The following is a 21,525-nucleotide window of genomic DNA, read 5'->3' on the forward strand; positions in this document are numbered from 1 at the left end:
CAATGGGCCGAATTGTCTCCTGCACTGTAGTAATTCTATAAGTGCCAAAGCAATTCACACCCAATGAAAGAAGCACCCCGTTTTAGAATGGCTAAATGGTAGGCCCAAGTGTAGAGCATCAAGCATAACTCACTTCCTCAGGGTATGGATAGTGCTCTCGCAACACTGCTCATGTGGAAACCATTATTCTTAAAATTCGAGGACTTGTCATCCTCACAGATAAACAACTAAGACACAGATTAGGTTTATTAGCAGCAAAATAAATACACCTATACTCCATTTTAACTAATCCTGAATAGAGTGGTGTTGTTATCAAACAGTTATTTAAAATTGTATGTTTTAAGTATTACCTAACCGATTATTAAATAATTTTAAAAATAAATACATTTAAAGTACCCAATTCATTTTTTTCCAATTAAGGGGCAATTTAACATGGCCAATCCACCTACCCTGCACATCTTTGGGTTATGGGGGTGAAACCTACGCAAACACGGGGAGAATGTGCAAACTCCACACGGACAGTGACTCTGGGCCGGGATCGAACCTGGGACCTCGGTGCCATGAGGCAGCAGTGCTAACTACTGCGCTGCCCCCCGATTATCAAATAATTGAGAACCGGGTGCAAAAGTTTTCTTGCAGCTAGCTGCAGTTATTGGCTGGGTAAATCCATGTCCATTGAAGATGGCTAAAGGGGAGGATATGAAGGTTGGTGGGGTGAAGGTGAGGTCCTGAAAGGGGAGAGACCCTCAGCGACCCCACGGTGGGGACGGGTGGGGTAATACCCATGTCTGCAGGAGATGGCATTGTCCATGGGTAGCAGTTGTGGGAGAACCTCAAGCTCGTTAAGTGATTGGGGAACCCTTTTTAAATGGTGGCCCGATCTCTAAGGAGCCGGTCTGGCTGGCAAGTTTAGTTCCCCACTGTTGAAAGCATTTCTAAATGTGGGCTTGATCCATGAGAATCACCCAAGGACCAATAAAATGATTAAGTGTGGGTGAATACCGGTGTGGATATCAGCCAAAACAAAAGGTGGGAAACACCAGCCAAACTTGCCCAAAGTGACTTGGGGCATGATTGAGCAGACTTGTCGATCCCGACTTGGTGTCAGGACAAGGCCATTCAATCTAACGCCAGGTAAACACCTTGCGAAATCCAACAGAATCTTGCGAGCGAGACGTCACGATCCGGATCTCACCTTCACTGGGCATGACCCAGATCAGCATATTTAAATGAGCCACACAGCTCATTTAAACATCTGTTCGCCAGATTCTCCCGGGGCCCGGGACTCGATGGCCACACCGTCCAGACTCGGCAGAGCGCAATTCAGAACTGGTCGGCACAAACGTGAATCCAAGGCACTGCCAGCCTGGCACCCTGGTCATGCCACATGGCACCCTGGCAGGGGCACTGCCAGAATACCCGGCTGGCAGTGCCAGGGTTCCTCAGTGTCAAGTCAGCAATGCCAGGGGTCAGGCCCAGGTAGATGGGGATGAGGGGGGCCGGGTTCCCGGGGGCCTCCCCCACGGGGGGTGGAGTCAAAAACAAGGAGGTGGGGGGGGGGGGGGGGGGGAGAGATCAGGAGCCTTTCCTGGCAAAGTTGAAATCTCCAATTATTATTACACTACTATTTTTACACTTCTCTGAGATTTGTCGATATATCTTATCTTCTAACTCTCGATGACTCTTTGAGTTCCTCCCAGAAAAGTGATTGCCCCCTTTTTGTTCTTAAATTCTACCCCATTGGCCTCCATTGAGAAGCCTGTTAAGATAATCCTCACTGCTGTAATTGATTCCACGATCAATCTTGAAACACCAGCTCCTCTTTCACACCACACCCGTCTCGCCTGAAGACTATTCCACGGAATATTGAGCTGCCAGTCCTGCCCCTCCCATGTTCATTTGTTGTCTTTTTTGATGCCTTTGGATATATTAAAATGATTGCGACGATAAAGTAAACATCAACGTGTTGAGCAGTATAATAGTCACGGCACGTGGGTGAGCACTGTGAACTCCTTTGTTCCTTAACATTAGAGAAGGAGAAAGATTACTTGTTATACGTTCATGCTGGTTAGCAAACACTCTAATCATCTCTATCTGATTCTTGTAGGCAGCTGGGAGAAACCTTTTAATCCTCAGTCCACTTATGAAGCCGACTTCCATGTAGATGACACAACAACAGTGAGAGTTCAAATGATGTCGAAGTCAGGGATGTACGATTCCGGTTATGACAGCCAACTTTCCAGCTTTGTCATTCGAGTTCCATATGATGGAAACGCTTCCTTGGTGCTGATTCTGCCAACCGCAGGAAAATTGGCAGAAGTGGAGCAAAATCTAACCATTAATAATTTTTTACACTTTTTTTATTCGTTACGCCCCAGGTACGTCCATCACATCAGTGAAATCAGGCTAAATGCTATTATTTTCTAACTACGTAGCAGTGGGGCATGTGCTCCGTTCAGCTGCACAAAAGCAAAAGATATTCTGGTCTTGCAGCCAATTTACAGTCATCTGCTTCCTTTCGATTGTGTGGTCATGGTGCCCACCCAGGCACCTCATCTGCTAATCTAATCTCCCTCCCTCCCTGGCACACTGTGGCTTCAGTGTGCACCATCCAGAGCATACACTGCAACAACTTTCCCAAGTTTCTTTGGCAGCACCTTCCAAACCCACCACCTCCGACGCTCCGAAGATTAAGGACACCATCACCTCCATGTTCCCATCCAAAGCACACACCATCCTGACTGGGATATACAGTGCAGTTCCTCAACTCTATGGAAGTCCATATCTATGAACATTCCGAGAACGCTTTCACCACCCTGACAGCAATGTGGGTGGGGGGGGGGGGGGGGGGGGGGGGGGGCAATGCTCTTTTCCCAGGAATATATATCTTTTGAAAGAATTATTCCTCTTCTAGTGTAGTAATTGAATGACTAAATCACCATCTCGTCAGTATATTTTGAGTTACAATTTAATTATTCTCCTCAAAACTAACCATTGATTTATAATGTTTTATGCATCATAAATCTGTCCCCCAATTCATTCCCAGAGACCCTCCACCCCTTCATCCCTGTTCTTTCTGTTCTTGCTCCCCCAATAGTTCCAAAACCTAAATGTTTGGGAATTGAGTGTGCCTTCCCAGAATAAGTCCAATTCAGTCACAGGAAGCATGATTTGTCCAGTAGTGGGTTCCTCAAGCTTTTTGAGCCACCGAACCCCTATTGACCTCCCAAGTGCATCGGGGAACCTCGAGCATTCTCATAATGCCGACGCCTCTTTTTTGTCTTTGAAATAATAAATAAATAATAATCTTTATTGTCACAAGTAGACTTACATTAACACTGCAATTAAGTTACTGTGAAAATCCTCTAGTCACCACACTCCGGCGCCTGTTCGGGTGCACAGAGGGAGAATTCAGAATTCTCGGCTGGTAGGGGAATTGAACCCGCGCTGCTGGCCTTGTTCTGCATTACAAACCAGCCGTCTAGCTCACTTAGCTAAACCAGCCCTATTTAAGTGCTAACACAGAAATCAAATGTAAACAAGTATTTTCTAGCTGTATCTCATATATATATGTATATTAGCATGAGGCACACAGTCACAAATACATTCACCAGCTACATGACCCCCACACACAAACTCCTGGCCAAGCCACCCACCCATGGCCCCTGAGTATTAACCCCTGGAAATAGTATTCACTTTAGGAGTGAGTAATCTTAAAAGTTTTCTTTTTAAAAGATGTAATTAAGTCTTATCTTTCGTCATTTTTAATGGGATAAGTGATGCTGGAATGTTGATACTCATATCACTCGCACACACATATTCACACAAACATCTTCTTTTCTCTCACACACACTCTCTTTTGAGGCCTGATCTGCCAGTTCTGCCCCACCCCCCACAGCAGTGCCCTGCTCCGAGGCACAATCCGGCGCCCGCTCCGAGGTCCAATCCGGCAGCACCCGCTCTGAGGTCCATTCTGGAGCCCGCTCCAGAAGCCAGTATCTGATTGGACAAGCAGCTCGACAACCCATTTAAATTTCTGTCAAATACGCCTGTCTTTCCATGGACCCCCTGGGAAGCTCCTACAGACTATCTGTGTTCCCAGTTTGGGAACCCCTGCTCCAGTACATCAAAGCAGCCTGACGATAAACAAGTGACCATGCTAAAGTTCCTGTGCACAAGATAAACAGTATTTTACTTGATAATTAATGCATATTAAATATATATTCACACAAAGCCAGATTTACCATCATATCAATATATAGTGTTGCCTTTTTATTGATGTATTAACAGAAAAGATGAAAATAAAAAATGACAAATCTAATAACAAGTAAGAAAGTGATGAATGAAGTAAAACCTGTCCACACACTTTTGTTTTGTGATAGTTATGCAGATCTACATATCCCAAAGGTTTCGTTGAAAGAATCCTACCAGCTCAATGAACTGCTGATGTCAATGGGCATCACAGATGTGTTTTCCAGGAACGCAGACCTTTCTGGAATATCTGAAACCGATCCTCTAAAAGTGTCTCAGGTAAAACACTGAAAAATCAACAACATTGAATTTGTTTATTGCAATCTAACAAATGGAGAAACTGCTTGTCTTATTGGAATAATGCAGGTATCGGAAGTTACGCAGAACATTTAAATAATTATTATTGGAAGACTCAACTATGCCTTGGAGTTATTTTTTGTGATTGTTATCCCCTACACGCCATTTTTCTGGAGTGCCGCTTCAAGAAAGACTGTCCCCTGCACGGTCAAAAATAACAATTTTTTTTTCTTTCTTTTTTTATATAATTTTAGAGTACCCAATTCATTTTTTCCAAATTAAGGGGCAATTTAGTGTGGCCAATCCACTTAACCTGCACATCTTTTGGGTTGTGGGGGCAAAACCCACGCAAACACGGGGAAAACGTGCAAACTCCACACAGACAGTGACCCAGAGCCAGGATCGAACCTGGGACTGAGGCAGCAGGGCTAACCCATTGCACCACCGTGCTGCCCAAAAATAACTTGCAACTGCTACAAGCACCCACATCATGCATTGTCCCCACGTGTTGGCAGCGCTCTGTAATCAATGATGCAACATAGGATCTTGGGGCATAATTCCCCTTTCCTCCAGCCATGTTTCTCGACTGGCCGCCATTTGCTGGTGGTGGAATACTCTGTTCCCGCCGCTTGTTAATGGGATTTCCATTGAAGCCATCCCACACCGCCGGGAAACCCATGGGCGGGATGCAATGCCGGCAGGAACATGCCGAGTGGGAGAATCGCGGGGGGGGGGCGAGTCCCGCCGCTCACGATTCTCCCACTCCCCCCCCCAAAACGGCGCGCCGCGTTTTACGACAGGCTACTTGGAGAATCGCCGCTCGCCGTTTGTAACGGGCGAGCGGCGATTCTCCGGCCCGGATGGGCCGAGCAGCCTGCCCAATCCGATGGGTTCACGCTGGCGCCAACCACACCTGGTCGCTGCCGGCATGAACAGCGCGCGAACGCTGCGTAGAAGGCCTGTGGGGGGGGGGGAGGGAGGATCGAGCACCGGAGGGGCGCTCAGAAGGGATCTGGCCCGCGATCGGCTCCCACCGATCAGCGGGCTGGCATCTCTAAAGGGCACACAATTTTCCTCTGACACCCAGCAAAATCAATCCTCCATGTCTTGCGGGGTGCCCGCGGGGAGGATGGCAACCGCGCATGCGCGGGTTGGCACTGGCCAACCTGCGCATTCGCGGGTGACATCATTTATGCGGCGCGGCCGCGTACTTTACGCGGCGCGGCATTGTAATTTACGCGGCGCTGCTTTCACGCGGCACCAAGGCCTGGCGCGCGTAAATCATGCGGCGCCGCTCCTAGTCCCCCGGGGGTGGGAGAATGGGGGGCGAGGAGTGGCCTCCGACGGCGGAGTGAAACACTCCGGTTTTCACTCCGCCGTCGGCACTTAGGGCGCGCTTCTCTGCTCCCCACGCCGGGTGGGAGAATTGCGGGAAGGCCAGGCGACTCACGACACGCCCCCCTGGCCCCCCCACCCCCCGCTTGGAAGAATCTCCGGCCCGGATGGGCCGAGCGGCCTGCCATTCCTGACCGGTTCACGACGGTGGCAACCACACCTGGTCGCTGCCATCGTGAACATGGGTGTGAAATGCTCGTTTGAAGCTTGTGGGGGGCAGAGAGGGGAGTGAGCACCGCTCGGGAGGGGACTGGCCCGCGATCGGTGCCCACCGATCGTCGGGCCGGCGTCTCAAAGCAACGCACTCTTTCCCCTCCGCCGCCCCGCAAGATCAAGCCACCACGTCTTGCGGGGCAGCGGAGGGGAAGACGGCAACCGCGCATGCGCGGGTTGGAGCTGTCAGCCGTCGTGATGTCAGCCGCGCATGCGCGGGTTGGAGCCGGCCAACCTGCGCATGCGCGGATGAAGTCAATTAGGTGCCGCCGTCGCGTCATTCTCGGCGCGCCGCCTTGACACGCGCGTCAAGGCCCGGCGGCCAAGAGTTACGGAGCGCCGCTCCTAGCCCCCCGGGTGGGGGTGAATAAGGTGCGAGGAGTGGCCTCCGAGGCTGTCGTGAAACTCGGCCGAATTCACGACGGCCTTTCCGATTCCACGCGGGAGCGGAGAATTCTGCCCTTAGTCTCCCGTTGGGAGAATCCCGCCCAGAGAATCCCAAAGGCAGAAATTCCGGCACTGATTTCCAGGCAAGAGTTGAAACCACAAATCAAATGGGAATCTAAGAATTGCAACAAATTCATAAAGGAATGACACAGAAAAATATCTTTCTTCAGTATCTGGGTGCAATGTAACTTGAGCTAGTCACAGCTAATTTACTGGGGAAGAGGGCTACAGTTCATGACAACTGCATTGTTGAAAGAGTAAGAGGTAAGGGATTTGAATTTCCACATGAAGTGCTTGCCATGCACAAGCTAACATTATTCATCAATAGCCTATTCATAATCGTGATGAAGGTAATCGTGTTAGTTATCAAGCAAAAATAGCATTCTGGGCCTCTGGCAAACTAATTGGCCAACCAAAATCAAGTGACTCCTCCCAACTTTGGCTCCCGACCCAAAACATCTGGGACGGATTTCTCCACCCCCCCCCGGCCGGGTCGGAGAATCACCGGGGGGCGGCGTGAATCCCGTCCCCACCGTCTGCCGAATTCTCCGGCACCGGGGGCGGGACTCATAGGACTGATTTTAAAATTATGGGGCGGGATTCTCCCCTACCCGGCAGGGCGTGGGGTCCCGGCGGGATGGAGTGGCGTGAACCACTCCGGCGTCGGGCCGCCCCAAAGGTGAGGATTTCTCCGCACCTTTAGGGGACAAGCCCTAACCTTAAGGGGCTAGGCCCGCGCCGGAGTGGTTGGCGCCCCGCCGGCCGGCGGGAAAGGCCTTTGGCGCCACGCCAGACGGGGCCGAAGGGACTTCACCGGCCGGCGGAAATCCGCGCATGCATGGGAGCTTCAGCAGCTGCTGACATCATCCCCGCGCATGCGCAGGGGAGGGGGTCACTTCCGCGTCAGCCATCGTGAAGGCTATGGCCAACGCGGAAGGAAAAGAGTGCCCCCATGGCACAGGCCCGCCCGCGGATCCCAATTGTGGGCCAGGCCACCGTGGGGGCACCCCCCGGGGGCAGATCGCCCCGTGCGTCCCCCCCCCCCAGGACCCCAGAGCCCACCCGCGCCACCAGTCCAGCCGGTAAGGGAGGTGTTTTGAATCACGCCGGCGGGAGAGGCATTACAGCAGCGGGACTTCGGCCCATTTCGGGCCGGAGAATCGCCGGGGGGGTGGGGGCCTCCGACAGGCGCAGCACAATTCCCGCCCCCGCCAAATCTCTGGTGCCGGAGACTTTGGGAGACGGCGGGGGTGGGATTCACGCTGCCCCCCCCGGCGATTCTCCGACCCGGCGGTGGGTCAGAGAATCCAGCACAAGGTGTTTGATAAGCACATTAATTTTTTTTAATATCTGCTGCTTCTGACAATCCTGATTCTTTTGCTGTCAGTCTGGTCTCAATAGAATTTGAGTCGGATTTTCAGGTATCAATTATTGTTTATTTTAACCAGCTAGCTGGGTGACTCACTCTATTGGGAGAACAGGACACAACCACAGTCTCCTGAATCTTCAACAGCGAGAGAGACAAAGGGACAAAGCACTTCCTTTCATATACATTCAAGTAGCATCAAGTTTCACCTACATACGACCAAATAAGGCAACGGTGCAAATGCAAAGCTCCCATAGGCTTTCCCCACATTCCTTAACCTGGCCTGAGGCGCCTTTTCCCAGTATCCCTGACAACAAAGAAATGGTCCTGGTTCCTACCCATCCCCCTCTTCTTGCCTTGAATCCCAGTTGATGTTTAAAAGTCCACTAATCTAACTCCTTATTCTACTGTAGTAAAATTTTACTCCTAACTTGGCCTAACTACCCATTATGCCTTTCTGTTCATTTCCTCACTTCTATTAATTGGATTTCATGTTTTTTTGTTCTTGTAGGTGTCTCACAAGGCCGTGCTGCATATTGATGAAAAGGGAACAAAAGCCGTAGCAGCTACAGGAATTGAAATAAGCCTAATGTCAGCCGTTTTTGGGCCGAAGCATGTATTTAATAGACCTTTCCTCCTATTAATTGTTGACCACAATATTAAGAGTGTCCTGTTTGCAGGAAAAGTGTTGAATCCCACTATTTGATGCACGAAAATTGTATAATTGAGAAATGGAAAACAATGAAGTTACTTCCAAAAGCTGTTACCATTATACTTTGACGATGACCCGGCCTAATAAGTTAGTTCATTTTCTTGATTGACGGTCAGATGAAGCCCTCGTCGATAATAATGAATGTATCAATTCTTTTTTACATGTAGACTTATTGCCGCTCCTGCTTTGCGTAATTCGCAAGTAATTACCTTGAATAACCTCCATTAAAGTAGAAAATGCATTCTGAACATTTTCCGTGTTGCTTGCAGTTTGTTCGAATTTATCGCTCGTCGTGAATCAGTGTGCGGTAAGTTTTTTGTTTTGTTTTGTTTTGTTTGGTGAATAGACAGACCGGACGAGCAAATCACAATATCCAACAGGATGATACCCTATCCACGCAACACAGTAATGCATTTCACACAGCGATTTTCCACTTCTGCAATCATTCAACCAAAAAAACCTGTCCTTCAAAAGGAATGACCACAATAAACATGGGTTATCAAGTACAGAAATAGCTAGTGTCATTGGGTTGTGGGGCCATGAACAGATGCAGGAACATTGCCATTTTTATTTGACAAAGGCAGTGCATATAGAGGAAAAGCAATCAGCAAATGAAACATTTGTTATTAATTGAAAACAAAGGGATGACAGTCATAGTGGCTTCTTTTGTAATCCAGCGATGATTGTAGGAATCTCATGCTAAAGAGAGTGGTCCTAAATTGCTCACATAGCAGGGCTGAACTCCAGCGAGTGTCTCCAAACTGAACATAACCATTACTCTTTCTGTGTATTGTTATTTATTTTACATATATCGATCAGCCAGCCATTAGAACAAATGCTGAGTAAAATCGAGTGATTTAACACCAAGGAGCAGTGCTCACAATTGGTGTTATGAAAGAGTAAATTAAATTTAAAAATCAGGTGCTAAAATGCAAAGGGTTAACTCTAATAAGAGCACACTGAGCATGTGCAAAAGAAGCTCTGTCACAGGAGAGGATGTCTGAGTAGCACCTGAGAGGGCAGCACTAGCTATAGGTTGTCTTCTTTAACCTTTGCAAATAGTTAGCATGTCAATAAATGTTTTTTTTTGAGCCAGATCATTGCCTCCAGCAAGATCTCTTCCAGGATAAGAAGCTAACGAATCCTGAGGCAAACCAAGGATAATATACTCAACATCTTGTCAAAATGAACTTGCAAATCAAGAAAGGAGAAACACTGATTCTTAGAACCTTTGGGATCTAGTTGAAGCTTTGGTTACTGTTAACTACAAGTGACATGTTGACTAGACAGGTGGCAACTAGATGGAAAGAGGTGTACAGTTCTATTCTTACAATTAAATTATTGATGTTCTCTGATAGGTTACACACTTCTAATTCAATACTTTAAGATGCATATAATTAGTTACAACAAGCGAGTTTAAACGCATCTTACATTCACCAGAACTGATGACCCCCATGTCTAGCATCTCCAACAAGCCATTGCTTTATTAAGTTGAGGAGAACAATGCGTTTGCAATTTTGCAGCTACGTAATCAAAGTGCTATCGTTTCTTTTCATGTACCGTGGACAAGATATTACAGTCTGGTAAAGGTTGGAATTTTCGCATATAATTTCCACATTATCTGTTTCTCCAATTTAAGTACTTACCCATCCTTTGGCAAATTTAGCAATCGTTTAATTTTATTGAATAAATGATAGCCATAGCTCAAAATCATGTGGACAGCAAAAGTCTATCACCATTGCCTTCTAAACTAGAGAGGACTACAAGGGATGGGTATTGCCAGCAACAAGGGGCAGCACGGTGGCATTGTGGATAGCACAATCGTTTCACAGCTCCAGGGTCCCAGGTTCGATTCCGGCTTGGGTCACTGTCTGTGCAGAGTCTGCACATCCTCCCCGTGCGTGCGTGGGTTTCCTCCGGGTGCTCCGGTTTCCTCCCACAGTCCAAAGATGTGCAGGTTAGGTGGATTGGCCATGATAAATTGCCCTTAGTGTCCAAAATTGCCCTTAGTGATGGATGGGGTTACTGGGTTATGGGGATAGGGTGGAGTTGTTGACCTTGGGTAGGGTGCTCTTTCCTAGAGTCGATGCAGACTCGATGGGCAGAATGGCCTCCTTCTGCATTGTAAATTCTATGATTAATCTATGAACACCCAACATCCCCAAAATGTTTTTTTTAAATCGAAAGCAAAAGATTAAAATTATTCAATACCTTTTCACACCTCAGAAATAACTCAAACTGAATGGCTGCAGTTGCTTACACAAGGGTAAATTCGCAAAGGTTACCAATGTTTAGTCTAAAATGGGAACCATAGCAACAGAACAGTTGATCAGCATGTCTTTAGAGGATGCAAATGGAATCATTTTGCTCCATGTTCACCCGATGGAGGGGTTTTTGACAATGAAAAGACCTTGATGTTCTCCTTTGTTGTCGGGCCAATCAAATGTCTTGAAACAATTAGCCCGCTTGGGGTAATCAGTTGAAATATTATTTTGAATTAAGGCCCCGATATTAATTTGAAGGTTGTTCTGAGAGGTGATTGTTGAGGGAGTGGTACTGTGCAGAGGTAACTCAGAAATTATCAGCGGTTTGGAATCTGAAACCCGGGGTGTGATTCAGCGACCGCATTGCGCCTGGTGTCAATACGGGCACAACGGATGAATCCCGCAAGAGCCCAAATCGCCAGATGCCAGGCCGATCACAAGTCACCCGACTCACTCTGCCCCGTGCAATCTGGATCTCAGTCAATCCAGCTCTGCATATTTAAATGAGGCATTAAGCTCATTTAAATACCCAGCCGCCACTTTCACCCGGTGCCTGGGAGGCAATGGCTGCGACTGCGACATCGCAACCGAGCACCATTTAGCGCTGGTTTCCACAAATGTGGGCCAGGGTGTGGCAAAACCTTGAGGGGTCCCGCAGGCCATTAGAGATCAGGGACAGGGCAATGTACCCCCCTGGCACCCGGGCACCTTGTTACTGCCAGCCTGGCACCCTGGTGAAACTTCCAGGTTCCCCAGATGGCACTGCCAGGGTGCCAGACTGGCAGTGCCAAGGTACCCAGGTGGCAGGTTGTCAGGCACCGGAGGGGGCCTTGCTCATTGTAGGGGAGCTGAAGGGGGGTTGCATGGCCAGGAGCCTTAACAGGGTTGGGGAGTGGGAGTGGGGGGAGGGGGGTGAAAGGGGTGTCCAGAAAGTGGGGAGTGATGCGACCATCAATCCACACGAGACGGAGAGTTGAAGTGAACTGTGGCTTTAATCAGATAGAACTGTGCCTGCCTGCGACTGCTCTGCACTAAGGGTAGGGTAGCAGCTCTATATACCTCCCCCCAAGGGGGCGGAGCCAGGGGTAGAGCCCACAATGGCGCCAACATGATACAAAGTGGTGTAATACAATACAATTGTCCATAGGTGGAGCCCATAAGGGCAACAACATAGTTCAATGCGATACAGTGGTGAATGGCTGTCATAATACATTCACCACAGGGAAGGGTGGGGACGGGCTGAAAGTTGGGTCATGTAGTGATCAGGGCTGCCAATCAAAATGGTGCCCTGATTTGTGAGGAACCGGATCTCAGGAAATCGACTAAAGTGTGGCCTTGGCAGGGAGAAACTCCTCCAGGCCCAAAACACCAGCAAATTGGCGGTGAATACCAGGATGAATCTCGGCGCTGCAGCTGCCAAGAAAAACACTGCTAAACGCGTCCAAAGCCAGACTTCATCCGCTGAATTGCTACCCCCAGCTCTGGTTGAAGCAAAACATCTCCACTTCAAGGTTTCCACTATCATGAAGCGCATCCTGCATGATCTGGGGCGGGATTCTCCGATCGCCCCCCGCTGGGTGGGAGAATCGCCGGGGATCGGCCTGAATCCCTCCCTCGCCATCCTCCTGCCCCCCCAAAATCCGGCCCGGCGTGAGTCGAGCCGTCCGCCTCGGAGAATGGCGGGGTCCGGCGTGACTCAATGGGCGCCGGGGCTGCCCAAAATCTCCAGCCCGCGATGGGCCGAAGTCCCACCCATCTGTTGCCAGTCCCGCCGATGTAAATTAGAGTAGGTCCCTCACCGGCGGGACCTGGCGGCGCAGGCGGGCTTCGGGGTTCTTGGGGGGGCGCTGGGGGAATCTGGCCCCCGGGAGGTGTCTCCACGGTGACCTGGCCCGCGATCGGGGCCTACCGATCCGCGGGTGGGCCTGTGCCGTGTGGGCACTCTATTGTTCCACACCGAAGGCTGCGGTTTTCCGCCATTCCCGGTGCAGAAGCAAATCCCTCTGCTGGCGCCCCCACGCATGCGCTGACTTGCGCCGGCCGGCGGAGGCCCTTCGGCGTGGCTGGCGTGGCGCCAAGCCCCTCTCCCGCCGGCCGGCAGGGCGCCAACCACTCCGGGGCGGGCCTAGCCCCTGAAGGTGCGGAGGATTTTGCACCTTTGGGGCAGCCCAACGCCAGAGAGGTTCACGCCACTCCGTCCCGCCGGGACCCCCGCCCGCCGGCTCTATTGTGAGCTCTATTGTAAAGGGAAATGTATGAATGGAGGTGCAGCAGGGATTTACAACAGATATATATAAAACAGGGCAGCACACAAATTTGTGGTAATTGAGGGGTAAATATTGGTCAGGACACAAGGGACAAGTCCTCTTTTTTTAACAATCTTTATTGTCACAAGTGAGCTTACATTAACACTGTGGTGAAGTTACTGTGAAAATCCCCCAGTCGCCACACTCCGGGCCCTGTTCGGGTACAGAGAGGGAAAATTCAGACTGTCCAATTCACCCAACAAGCACGTCTTTCGGGACTTGTGGGAGGAAACCGGAGCACCCGGAGGAAACCCACGCAGACACGGGGAGAACGTGCAGACTTCGCACAGACAGTGACGCAAGCCGGGAAATGAACCTGGGACCTTGGTGCTTGTGAAGCAACAGTGCTAACCACTGTGCTACCCTGCTCTCCGTTTTCCAAATCTTGCCAAGGGATCTTCTACATTGAGCAGCCAGGGTCACCGTTTAACGCCTCATCGGGAAAGCAGTGTCTCACAATGCGGCATTGTGCTGAAGTTCGATTTTACACAACCTGCTAATTCACAGCCAAGACTGCTGTAGTCTGGACCAGAGCGGACACATCGGTGTGGAGTTCGAGTAAAACAGTAAGATTAACATTAGATAACCAATAAAATCCTTTATTAGAATTCAAAGAAATAAAGTCAGAACCATTGTCAGTTTACAGTGGAACATTTGAATCAAGGAAGCTTTCTTACGGTTAGTACTATGGACAGGACAGGAATAAAATCTTCATGTCCTCTCAGTGAGGAAGTGCTGTGTATCTGGAACTATTTCTTGCAATTCCTCCTAACATTTTCCCAACCAGAAAAGATATAAGAGACTGAGCCGGTGTTAATCGGGTGACTTTGAGGAACGAGAAAACCATGTGCTGGACTCACCGTTTCTGAGTCTAAGTGCTGACGCCAATGGGGAGCCCGTGGAGTTTCACGTCAGAAACATCGGCGCCAAACCCGCACCGATTCAGCTACCGGTGAGGGGCTAGCACTGGCGCCACGTGGAACACCAACGTGGAATCTGCGGGTCCGTGATGGACTCTCGCAGGGCTGACAAGCTGCAGCAACACTTAAAACCATCCACCCCACACACACACACACACACACACTGATTGGACTGAAATGATGGGACAGGTTGTGCTGGAACGCCCATACAACTGATGGGTCAGCTGGAGACAGAGGGTGGTCACCTATATGACTCAGGGCACCAGGTTTATCGCGGGCTCTCAGTGACATGCACAGCCGCATGGCTACCTTGCCAGCTACGGTAATGGTGTTGCATACCAGTCCACCCCGACCTACAGCCCACCTCCAGGCCACCCCCCACTACTAACCCCGGCCCTGGCAGAAGCCCCCCCGGCCAGCGGCACGGCTGTCGGCGAAGTATGGCATTGTTGGACACTGTCCGAAAGCCCTCTCTCTCTCAGCAGCCACCACGCCAGTTTCACGATTTGTGGGAGTACACGTGGACAGTGCCTCCGGGAAGTCGGCCCATCAGAGGCAGAGAATCGCGTGTTAGCCCACTAATGAGAAGGTAATGGTGTTTCAACTACCGCAGTGTGCATCGCATTGACGCTGTTTGAGGAGGCAGAACCTCGCGATTCAATGTTAAACGGGCGCCTGCTGCAATTTCGGTGTCGAATGTTATTCTCCGCCCGATCGCACGCCCCAATTTCAGCGTCGGCCAATGGAGAATCCTGCCCCATATTTTTCCTCTATTTTGTGACTGACGAATCGCTTTTCCCCCGAAAGGTTTAATCTCAATGCCAAGAGACAGCAGTGAAAGCCAGTAAGATCCTCAGCTGTATTGCCCCCAGGACTGTTCAGTGTAGAACCCCTGTGTCCAATAATGGTTTTGTGAGACTGCAGGTTGAACTTTCAGGCTTCCAGATGGGCACACAAGGGCTGGCAGGCCTGAGAAATGGCTGTTTGGTGTTGTTGCCCCATTTCCATTTCACTGGTGCTCTCAATTTGGCTATTTGAAGATGGTGCACACCTGACGTAGTTAGGAACATCAGTGGGCACCCAATGGTAATTGTCGATTCAACTGGGCACAGTGGACATGGTGCCCATTCTTCCCAACCATTAACTGGTTGTTAGGCTGAGAATGAGCTGACAGGTAAGTTTGGGCTGACTTTAGTGGGGCTGGGAGGAGAAGGACTGCTCTTCCACGCTTCACAAAACCAGTTGTTTCCACTCTGGCTTACAATTGTTCCAAAAATCTGGAACGCTCGTGTCGTGTCGTGTCGTGTCAGCTACAAAATTGGTTCCTGCCTCCAGGCATTCTTGCCATGAATGAGCCAACTGGGGATAAAGGTGATGGCACTGCTGGGATCTATAGTACAAGTGATTAGCGCTGTGGCTTCACAGTGCCAGGGTCCCAGGTTCGATTCCCAGCTTGGGTCACTGTCTGTGCGGAGTGTGCACGTTTTCCCAGTGTCTGCGTGGGTTTCTCCGGGTGCTCCGGTTTCCTCCCACAGTCCAAAGACATGCAGGTTAGGTGGATTGGCCATGATAAATTGCCCTTAGTGACCAAAAAGGTTAGGAGGGGTTATTGGGTTACGGGGATAGGGTGGAAGTGAGGGCTTAAGTGGGTCGGTGCAGACTCGATGGGCCGAATGGCCTCCTTCTGCACTCTATGTTCTATGGATGCCAACTGTGATGACGTGTATTCCGAGGTTTTAAAGCAACGCTTGCCCGATGCTCCAGCCATTCATCAGCCAATACATACATCCTTGTGAAGGATGGACTGCCTTCCTACTCCAATTGGGAAGCAAAAGGACTCATTTCCAAATTAGATGATGCTTGACTGTCAGCGAAACATCTTTAATCCTAATTTTCAATATTTTTACATCTGATAAAGAAAAACATTCAAAGAAAATTAAAAAACACAGCATTTTTTTAAATGTTACTACGATCATGCTCCAGGTGACCTGGATTCCTAGGCCTCCAGGTAAGTCCTAAAGGGTTGGCAATCCTACCGAGAGTGCATAGGTTTCCAACCCTGCCTGCGGAGCCCAGAGCTGAATGGGATCAGACTCCCACAGCAACAGGCCCATCACTTTGTCGCTCCAGCACAGACACCTGGGGATGGGAGTTTGTGGTCATGTGTGAGCTTTCATTTTCAAGTTGCTGCGGAGAGCTGCTAGGCCTCGAGGTCTCCTGCGTGCCTCAGTAACGTCCACCTCTCCCAGTGGGTCTGCCAGTCACACATCATGGCAGAAGTCCTCTCGCCAGAGTGAGCCTCTCGCTTCCCTGCTCAGTTCGCTGTCCTTAGCGAGCAGGACTCCCAGAAGCAACTTCTAATCGGCAGGGAAGATTGCAAACAATGCCTCCATCAAGGCCACTTTGGATCCTTGACCTGGAATTGAGGGCAACACTGAGACTGCAATCCAACCTGGAAAATCTAGCTACGTGTGCCTGAGCAATATGTGCTATTTTCGGTGTAGATATCAATTCACCCACAAATGTTGGCCACTAAACTCAAGTCAATACATTTTCATATATTTAAGTGTGTTATCATAAAATTTGGAATTTGAGCTGGTTTAGCCAGGAGCTGGTTTAGCTCAGTGGGCTAGGCAGCTGGTTTGCGATGCAGAACAAGGCCAGCAGCGCAGGTTCAAATCCCGTACCGGCTTACCCGAACAGGCGCCAGAATGTGGCGACTAGGGGCTTTTCACAGTAATAAGGGGCTGGTTTAGCACACTGGGCTAAATCGCTGGCTTTTAAAGCAGACCAAGGCAGGCCAGCAGCACGGTTCAATTCCCATACCAGCCTCCCCGAACAGGCGCCGGAATGTGGCGACTAGGGACTTTTCACAGTAACTTAATTGAAGCCTACTCGTGACAATAAGCGATTTTCATTTAATTTCATTTCCATATTGAAGAAATTAGGCTAATTGGGTCCCATTCATTTGAAAGAATCACCCAAACTCAAAACATTCACTCCATTCTCTCTCCACAGACGCTGTCAGACCTCGGAGATTGTCCAGCATTTTCTGTTTTTGTTTCAGATCCCAGCATCCACAGTAATTTGCTTTTACCCATTCAATTCTATTGACTCCTGGTCTGTTAAGTGTATAGTACCTAACAATAAAAGCAGTTTATATGTTGTATAGATGTCACCTTCTAAATTCTTACACATAACTGTTTAGCTTTTATGAAACGTAATATAGAATTAATCTAAAAATTGGGTCATTCTAATTGAAGTGTCCAACTTTATATTTCACACACACACAATGAACACTTAACCAGATTAATAGCTTCATTGTTTGCATTGGAAATACTAATCCGTTTATCTAAATGGGTCACTTTAACACCTTATTATTTTAGCGGGTGGAAACATTACTCGTTACTTTTTCAAATGTAATTGTACTATTCCAATATTTCAATCATAATTTCACAATTCCCAACAAGCTAATTTCGTCTGAGCTCTGCTCGGAGCGTCCAGCTCACCAATGCCATGAAAAATTAAGTTAACAAGAATTAACTTTAATATTGTTATTTTTTCACAACTTTATGGATGAATTGGAGATCTCTTTTACTTAGTTTGTGTGTGCTGGCCAGGTGAATTCAGGGGAACAGACCTGTAAGAAGAGATACTTGGTTCAGAAGCACAAAGTTTGATTCCAACAGTTCTTACTGTTTTTATTCACCTGCTTGTATGGAATTCTTTATTATAAAAAGGCTGTGGCAAAAATCATTACATTCAAGCTTGGCAAAGAATTTTAATGTTTTTTGTTTACAACCCAGGAGCTCATGAATTGAAATTAAAACAAAAATTGCTGGCTGCACTCAGCAGGCAGCACCAATTCCCGGCAACTGGTGAGTGGTCCTTCACAACCCTGACTTGTGGCTTGTTAGAGTCTTTAGGTAGTAGCAGATGAATCACTTGCTGCAGAATACCCAGCCTCTGACTGGATCTAGCACTTGCAGGATTCACATAGCTGGTCCTTTAAGTTTCTGGTCAATGGTATACTCCTCTGGATGTTGATGGTGGTCGAAGCAGTGGCCAAATGTCGATGGTAATTGGTTAGGCTCCCTCTTGTTGGAGATGGCCATTGTCTGGCATCCGAATATTGAAAATGTTACTTGCATGAAGATGCAGGCTGATTCTTTCCCTGGGAAATTGTGATTTAAAAAAGAAATCGCTTTACGGGCATCAGTGTCAGGGCCAGCGTTTATTGCCCAGCCCTAATTGCCCTTGAATGGCTTGCCAGGACATTGCAGAGTGAACCACTTTGCTGTTGGTCTGGAGTCACATGTAGGCCAGACCAGGCAAGGACAGCAGATTTCCTTCGCTAAAGGTCATTACTGAACCCAATGGATTTTTATTATTAAATTTTTATTGAATTCTTATGCCATGGTGGGATTTGAATACAGGTCCCTAGAGCATGACATTGGCTCTCTAGATTACTAGTCCAGGGACAATACCAATGTCTAGGACACTACCCTGAGGAACTGCTGCAACGATGACCTGGAGCCAAAATGAGTGACCTCAAACAACCAATGCTACCTTCCGTTGTGCTGAGTATGAAACCAACCATTGGAGAGTTCCCCCCCCCCCCCACCCCGATTTCCACTCACTTCAGTGACAAACACCTCCTACCAAGTAGACTTGCAGGAAAATATTACTTGTTAATGTTTTACTTCATATTGGGAGATGCCAAATGGTCTGTATCAATTTGAGATCATGCCATTTGGAATGAAGAATGCGTCAGCAACATTTCAAAGATTATCCAACAAGGTCATTTCTGGATTAAACAATTGTGCAGTGTACATTGACAATTTGGTGGTGTTTTGTCAAATGTGGAAGAAGCATATGGAACATTTGAAAGAATTATTCGATCGATTAAAGGGAGGTAGACTGATAGTAAATTTGGCAAAGAGTGAATTTGTGAAAGCTCAAGTCACATTCTTAGGCCGTACTATTGGACATGGGCAGATGGCTCCACGGATGTGAAAACGAAAGCTCTGGCAGAATTTCCAATACCATCAATAATGAGAGAAGTTCTGAGATTCTGGACCATGAGTGGTTTCTCCCAGTGGTCCAAATTTCAACAGCCTAGTTGCTCCACTGACTGAACTTCTGAAAAAAAAGTCAGTGGACGTCAGAATGTCAGGAGGCATTCGATAATCTGAAGACTGTTAACCACCGCAACAGTGTTGATGACACCTAATTACGTCAAGCCATTTAAGGCGGCAATTGATGCGTGTGGTGCTGTACTGCTGCGGGAATACAACAAAAGAATCAGACATCCAATCGGGTATTTTTCAAGGAAACTCAATAGTCACCAAAATAAATATTTAACCTTTGAGAAGGAGACATTGAGTTTGGTATTGGAGTTACAACATTTAACATTTGTGTCAGTAACAATTTATCAGAGGTGATTGTATGTACAGACCATAAACCATTAACATTCTTGGACAAACTTAAAAATCAAAATGTAAGACTGTTCAGATGGAGTTTACTGTTCTCTTTTTATTTATTCATGGGATGTGGATGCCACAGGCTGTGCCAGCATCTATTGCCCATCCCTAATTGCCCTTGAGTGGGCAGTTAAGAGTCAACCACATTGCTGTGGATCTGGAGTCAAACGTAGGTCAAACCAGATAAGGACGGCAGATTTCCTTCTCTACAGGATATTAGTGAAACAGATGTTTTTTTTCTGACAATCGATAATCATAGTCATCATTGGAATGTCAATTCCAGATTCTTATTGAATTCAAATTCAAAATACCAAAACTAGTTCAACGAGAACGACCACACCATCCAAGACCACATCGATAAGAAGAGGCAAAACGACATAACCAGCAAGGCAAAGCGGAGAGCTCATCAATTAGCCAAGGCAGAGGTACAAAGAACAACTAGGGAAATTAAGAATCAATAGTGGACTGAGAAAGCTAAGGAGCTGCAATTTCTTGCCGATTGCAACAGTGGTAAGCACTGCTGCCTCACAGCGCCAGGGTCCCAGGTTCAATTGCAGCCTTGGGTGACTGACTGTGTGAAGTTTGCACTTCCTCCCATGTCTGCGTGGGTTTCCTCTGGGTATTCCGATTTCCTCCTACAGTCCACAGATGTGCAGGATAAGGTGGGTTTGTTATTCAAAATTGTCCCTTAGTATCCAAAGCCTGCGTGGGTTTCCTCCGGGTGCTCCGATTTCCTCCCACAGTCCAAAGATGTGCAGGATAGGGTGGGTTGACCATTCAAAATTGTCCCTTAGTGTCCAAAAGTGAGGTTACAAGGATATGGTGGGAGAGTGGGCTGAGGTAAGGTGCTCTTTCAGGGCTTCAGTGCAGACTCGATGGGCTGAATGGCCTCCTTCTGATCTGTAGGAATTCTATGGTTCGACGAGCATGACACCCAGGGTTTCTGCAGTGCCAACAAGGCAATATAAGGACCCAATACCCGAGGCCTCAAACCGGTGCAGAGAAAGAATGGAACCCTCCTGAGAGACAGGGAAAACACCAGCCTTCGATGAACAGAACACTTCAAAGAACTCCTAAACCATGATACAATCATAGAGAGGATGTGTTTGAGGAAATCTCCCAACTCCCCATCAAAGATGGTCTTGGATTCCCACTAAGCAAGTACAATGTCGAAGCTGCCATTAAACACGTGAAGAATGGAAAAGCCACAAGAGTGGTAGGGAGGATACCAGTGGAGATTTTCAAAGTTAGAGATGAAGAGATCACCTGTCATCTCCGTCAGCTGTTACTGAAAATTTGGTGCAAGCAAACAAAAAATTCCTGCCTACCATCAACGCCACCATCTTCAAGAAAAGAGACAAAGCGGATAGTAGGAAGTACCGACGAATTTTCCTACTCTCCATCGCCGGGACGATTGCTCAAATTCTCACTAGCTGCCTTCTCCCAGGCTCTGAAGAATACCTTTCGGAAAGCCAGTGTGGCTTCCGACAAAACCGTGGAACAGCGGACATGATTTTCACTGCTCAGCAAATTCAGGAGAAATGTTAGGAGCAACATCAACCACTCTACATGGCTTTCATTGATCTGACCAAGGCTTTGACTCAGTCAATCAGGAAGCGCTATGGAAGACCCTGTCAAAGGCTAGTTGCCCAGAGAAACTCATCAACATCTTCCAACTCCTCCACGACAAGATGTGCGTGACAGTCCTCACCGACGGAAATAAGACAGAAACCTTCGAGGTCATGACTGGAGTCAAGCAGGAATAGATCATCGCCCCTCTCTTCCCCCTCTTTTTCTCCATCTTCATTGCCACCATCCTTCACTTTGTCAAGAACAAGCTTCCCAGTGGAGTGAACATCATCTACAGGATG

General features: G+C 48.2%; 1 protein-coding gene across 1 annotated transcript in view; it reads left to right on the plus strand.

Annotated features, from left to right (window-relative positions):
• LOC119955814 overlaps positions 1 to 21,525 on the plus strand; it is a 91,016-nt gene that overhangs the window by 20,339 nt on the left and 49,152 nt on the right. Inside the window, exons 3-6 of the mRNA XM_038782408.1 lie at positions 2,108 to 2,378; positions 4,383 to 4,530; positions 8,481 to 8,672; positions 19,975 to 20,079. Coding sequence (XP_038638336.1) covers positions 2,108 to 2,378; positions 4,383 to 4,530; positions 8,481 to 8,672; positions 19,975 to 20,079 — 716 coding nt within the window. The remainder of the gene's footprint in view (positions 1 to 2,107; positions 2,379 to 4,382; positions 4,531 to 8,480; positions 8,673 to 19,974; positions 20,080 to 21,525) is intronic.

Source organism: Scyliorhinus canicula, chromosome 2 (genome assembly GCF_902713615.1).
Source record: "Scyliorhinus canicula chromosome 2, sScyCan1.1, whole genome shotgun sequence".
Lineage (NCBI taxonomy): Eukaryota > Metazoa > Chordata > Chondrichthyes > Carcharhiniformes > Scyliorhinidae > Scyliorhinus > Scyliorhinus canicula.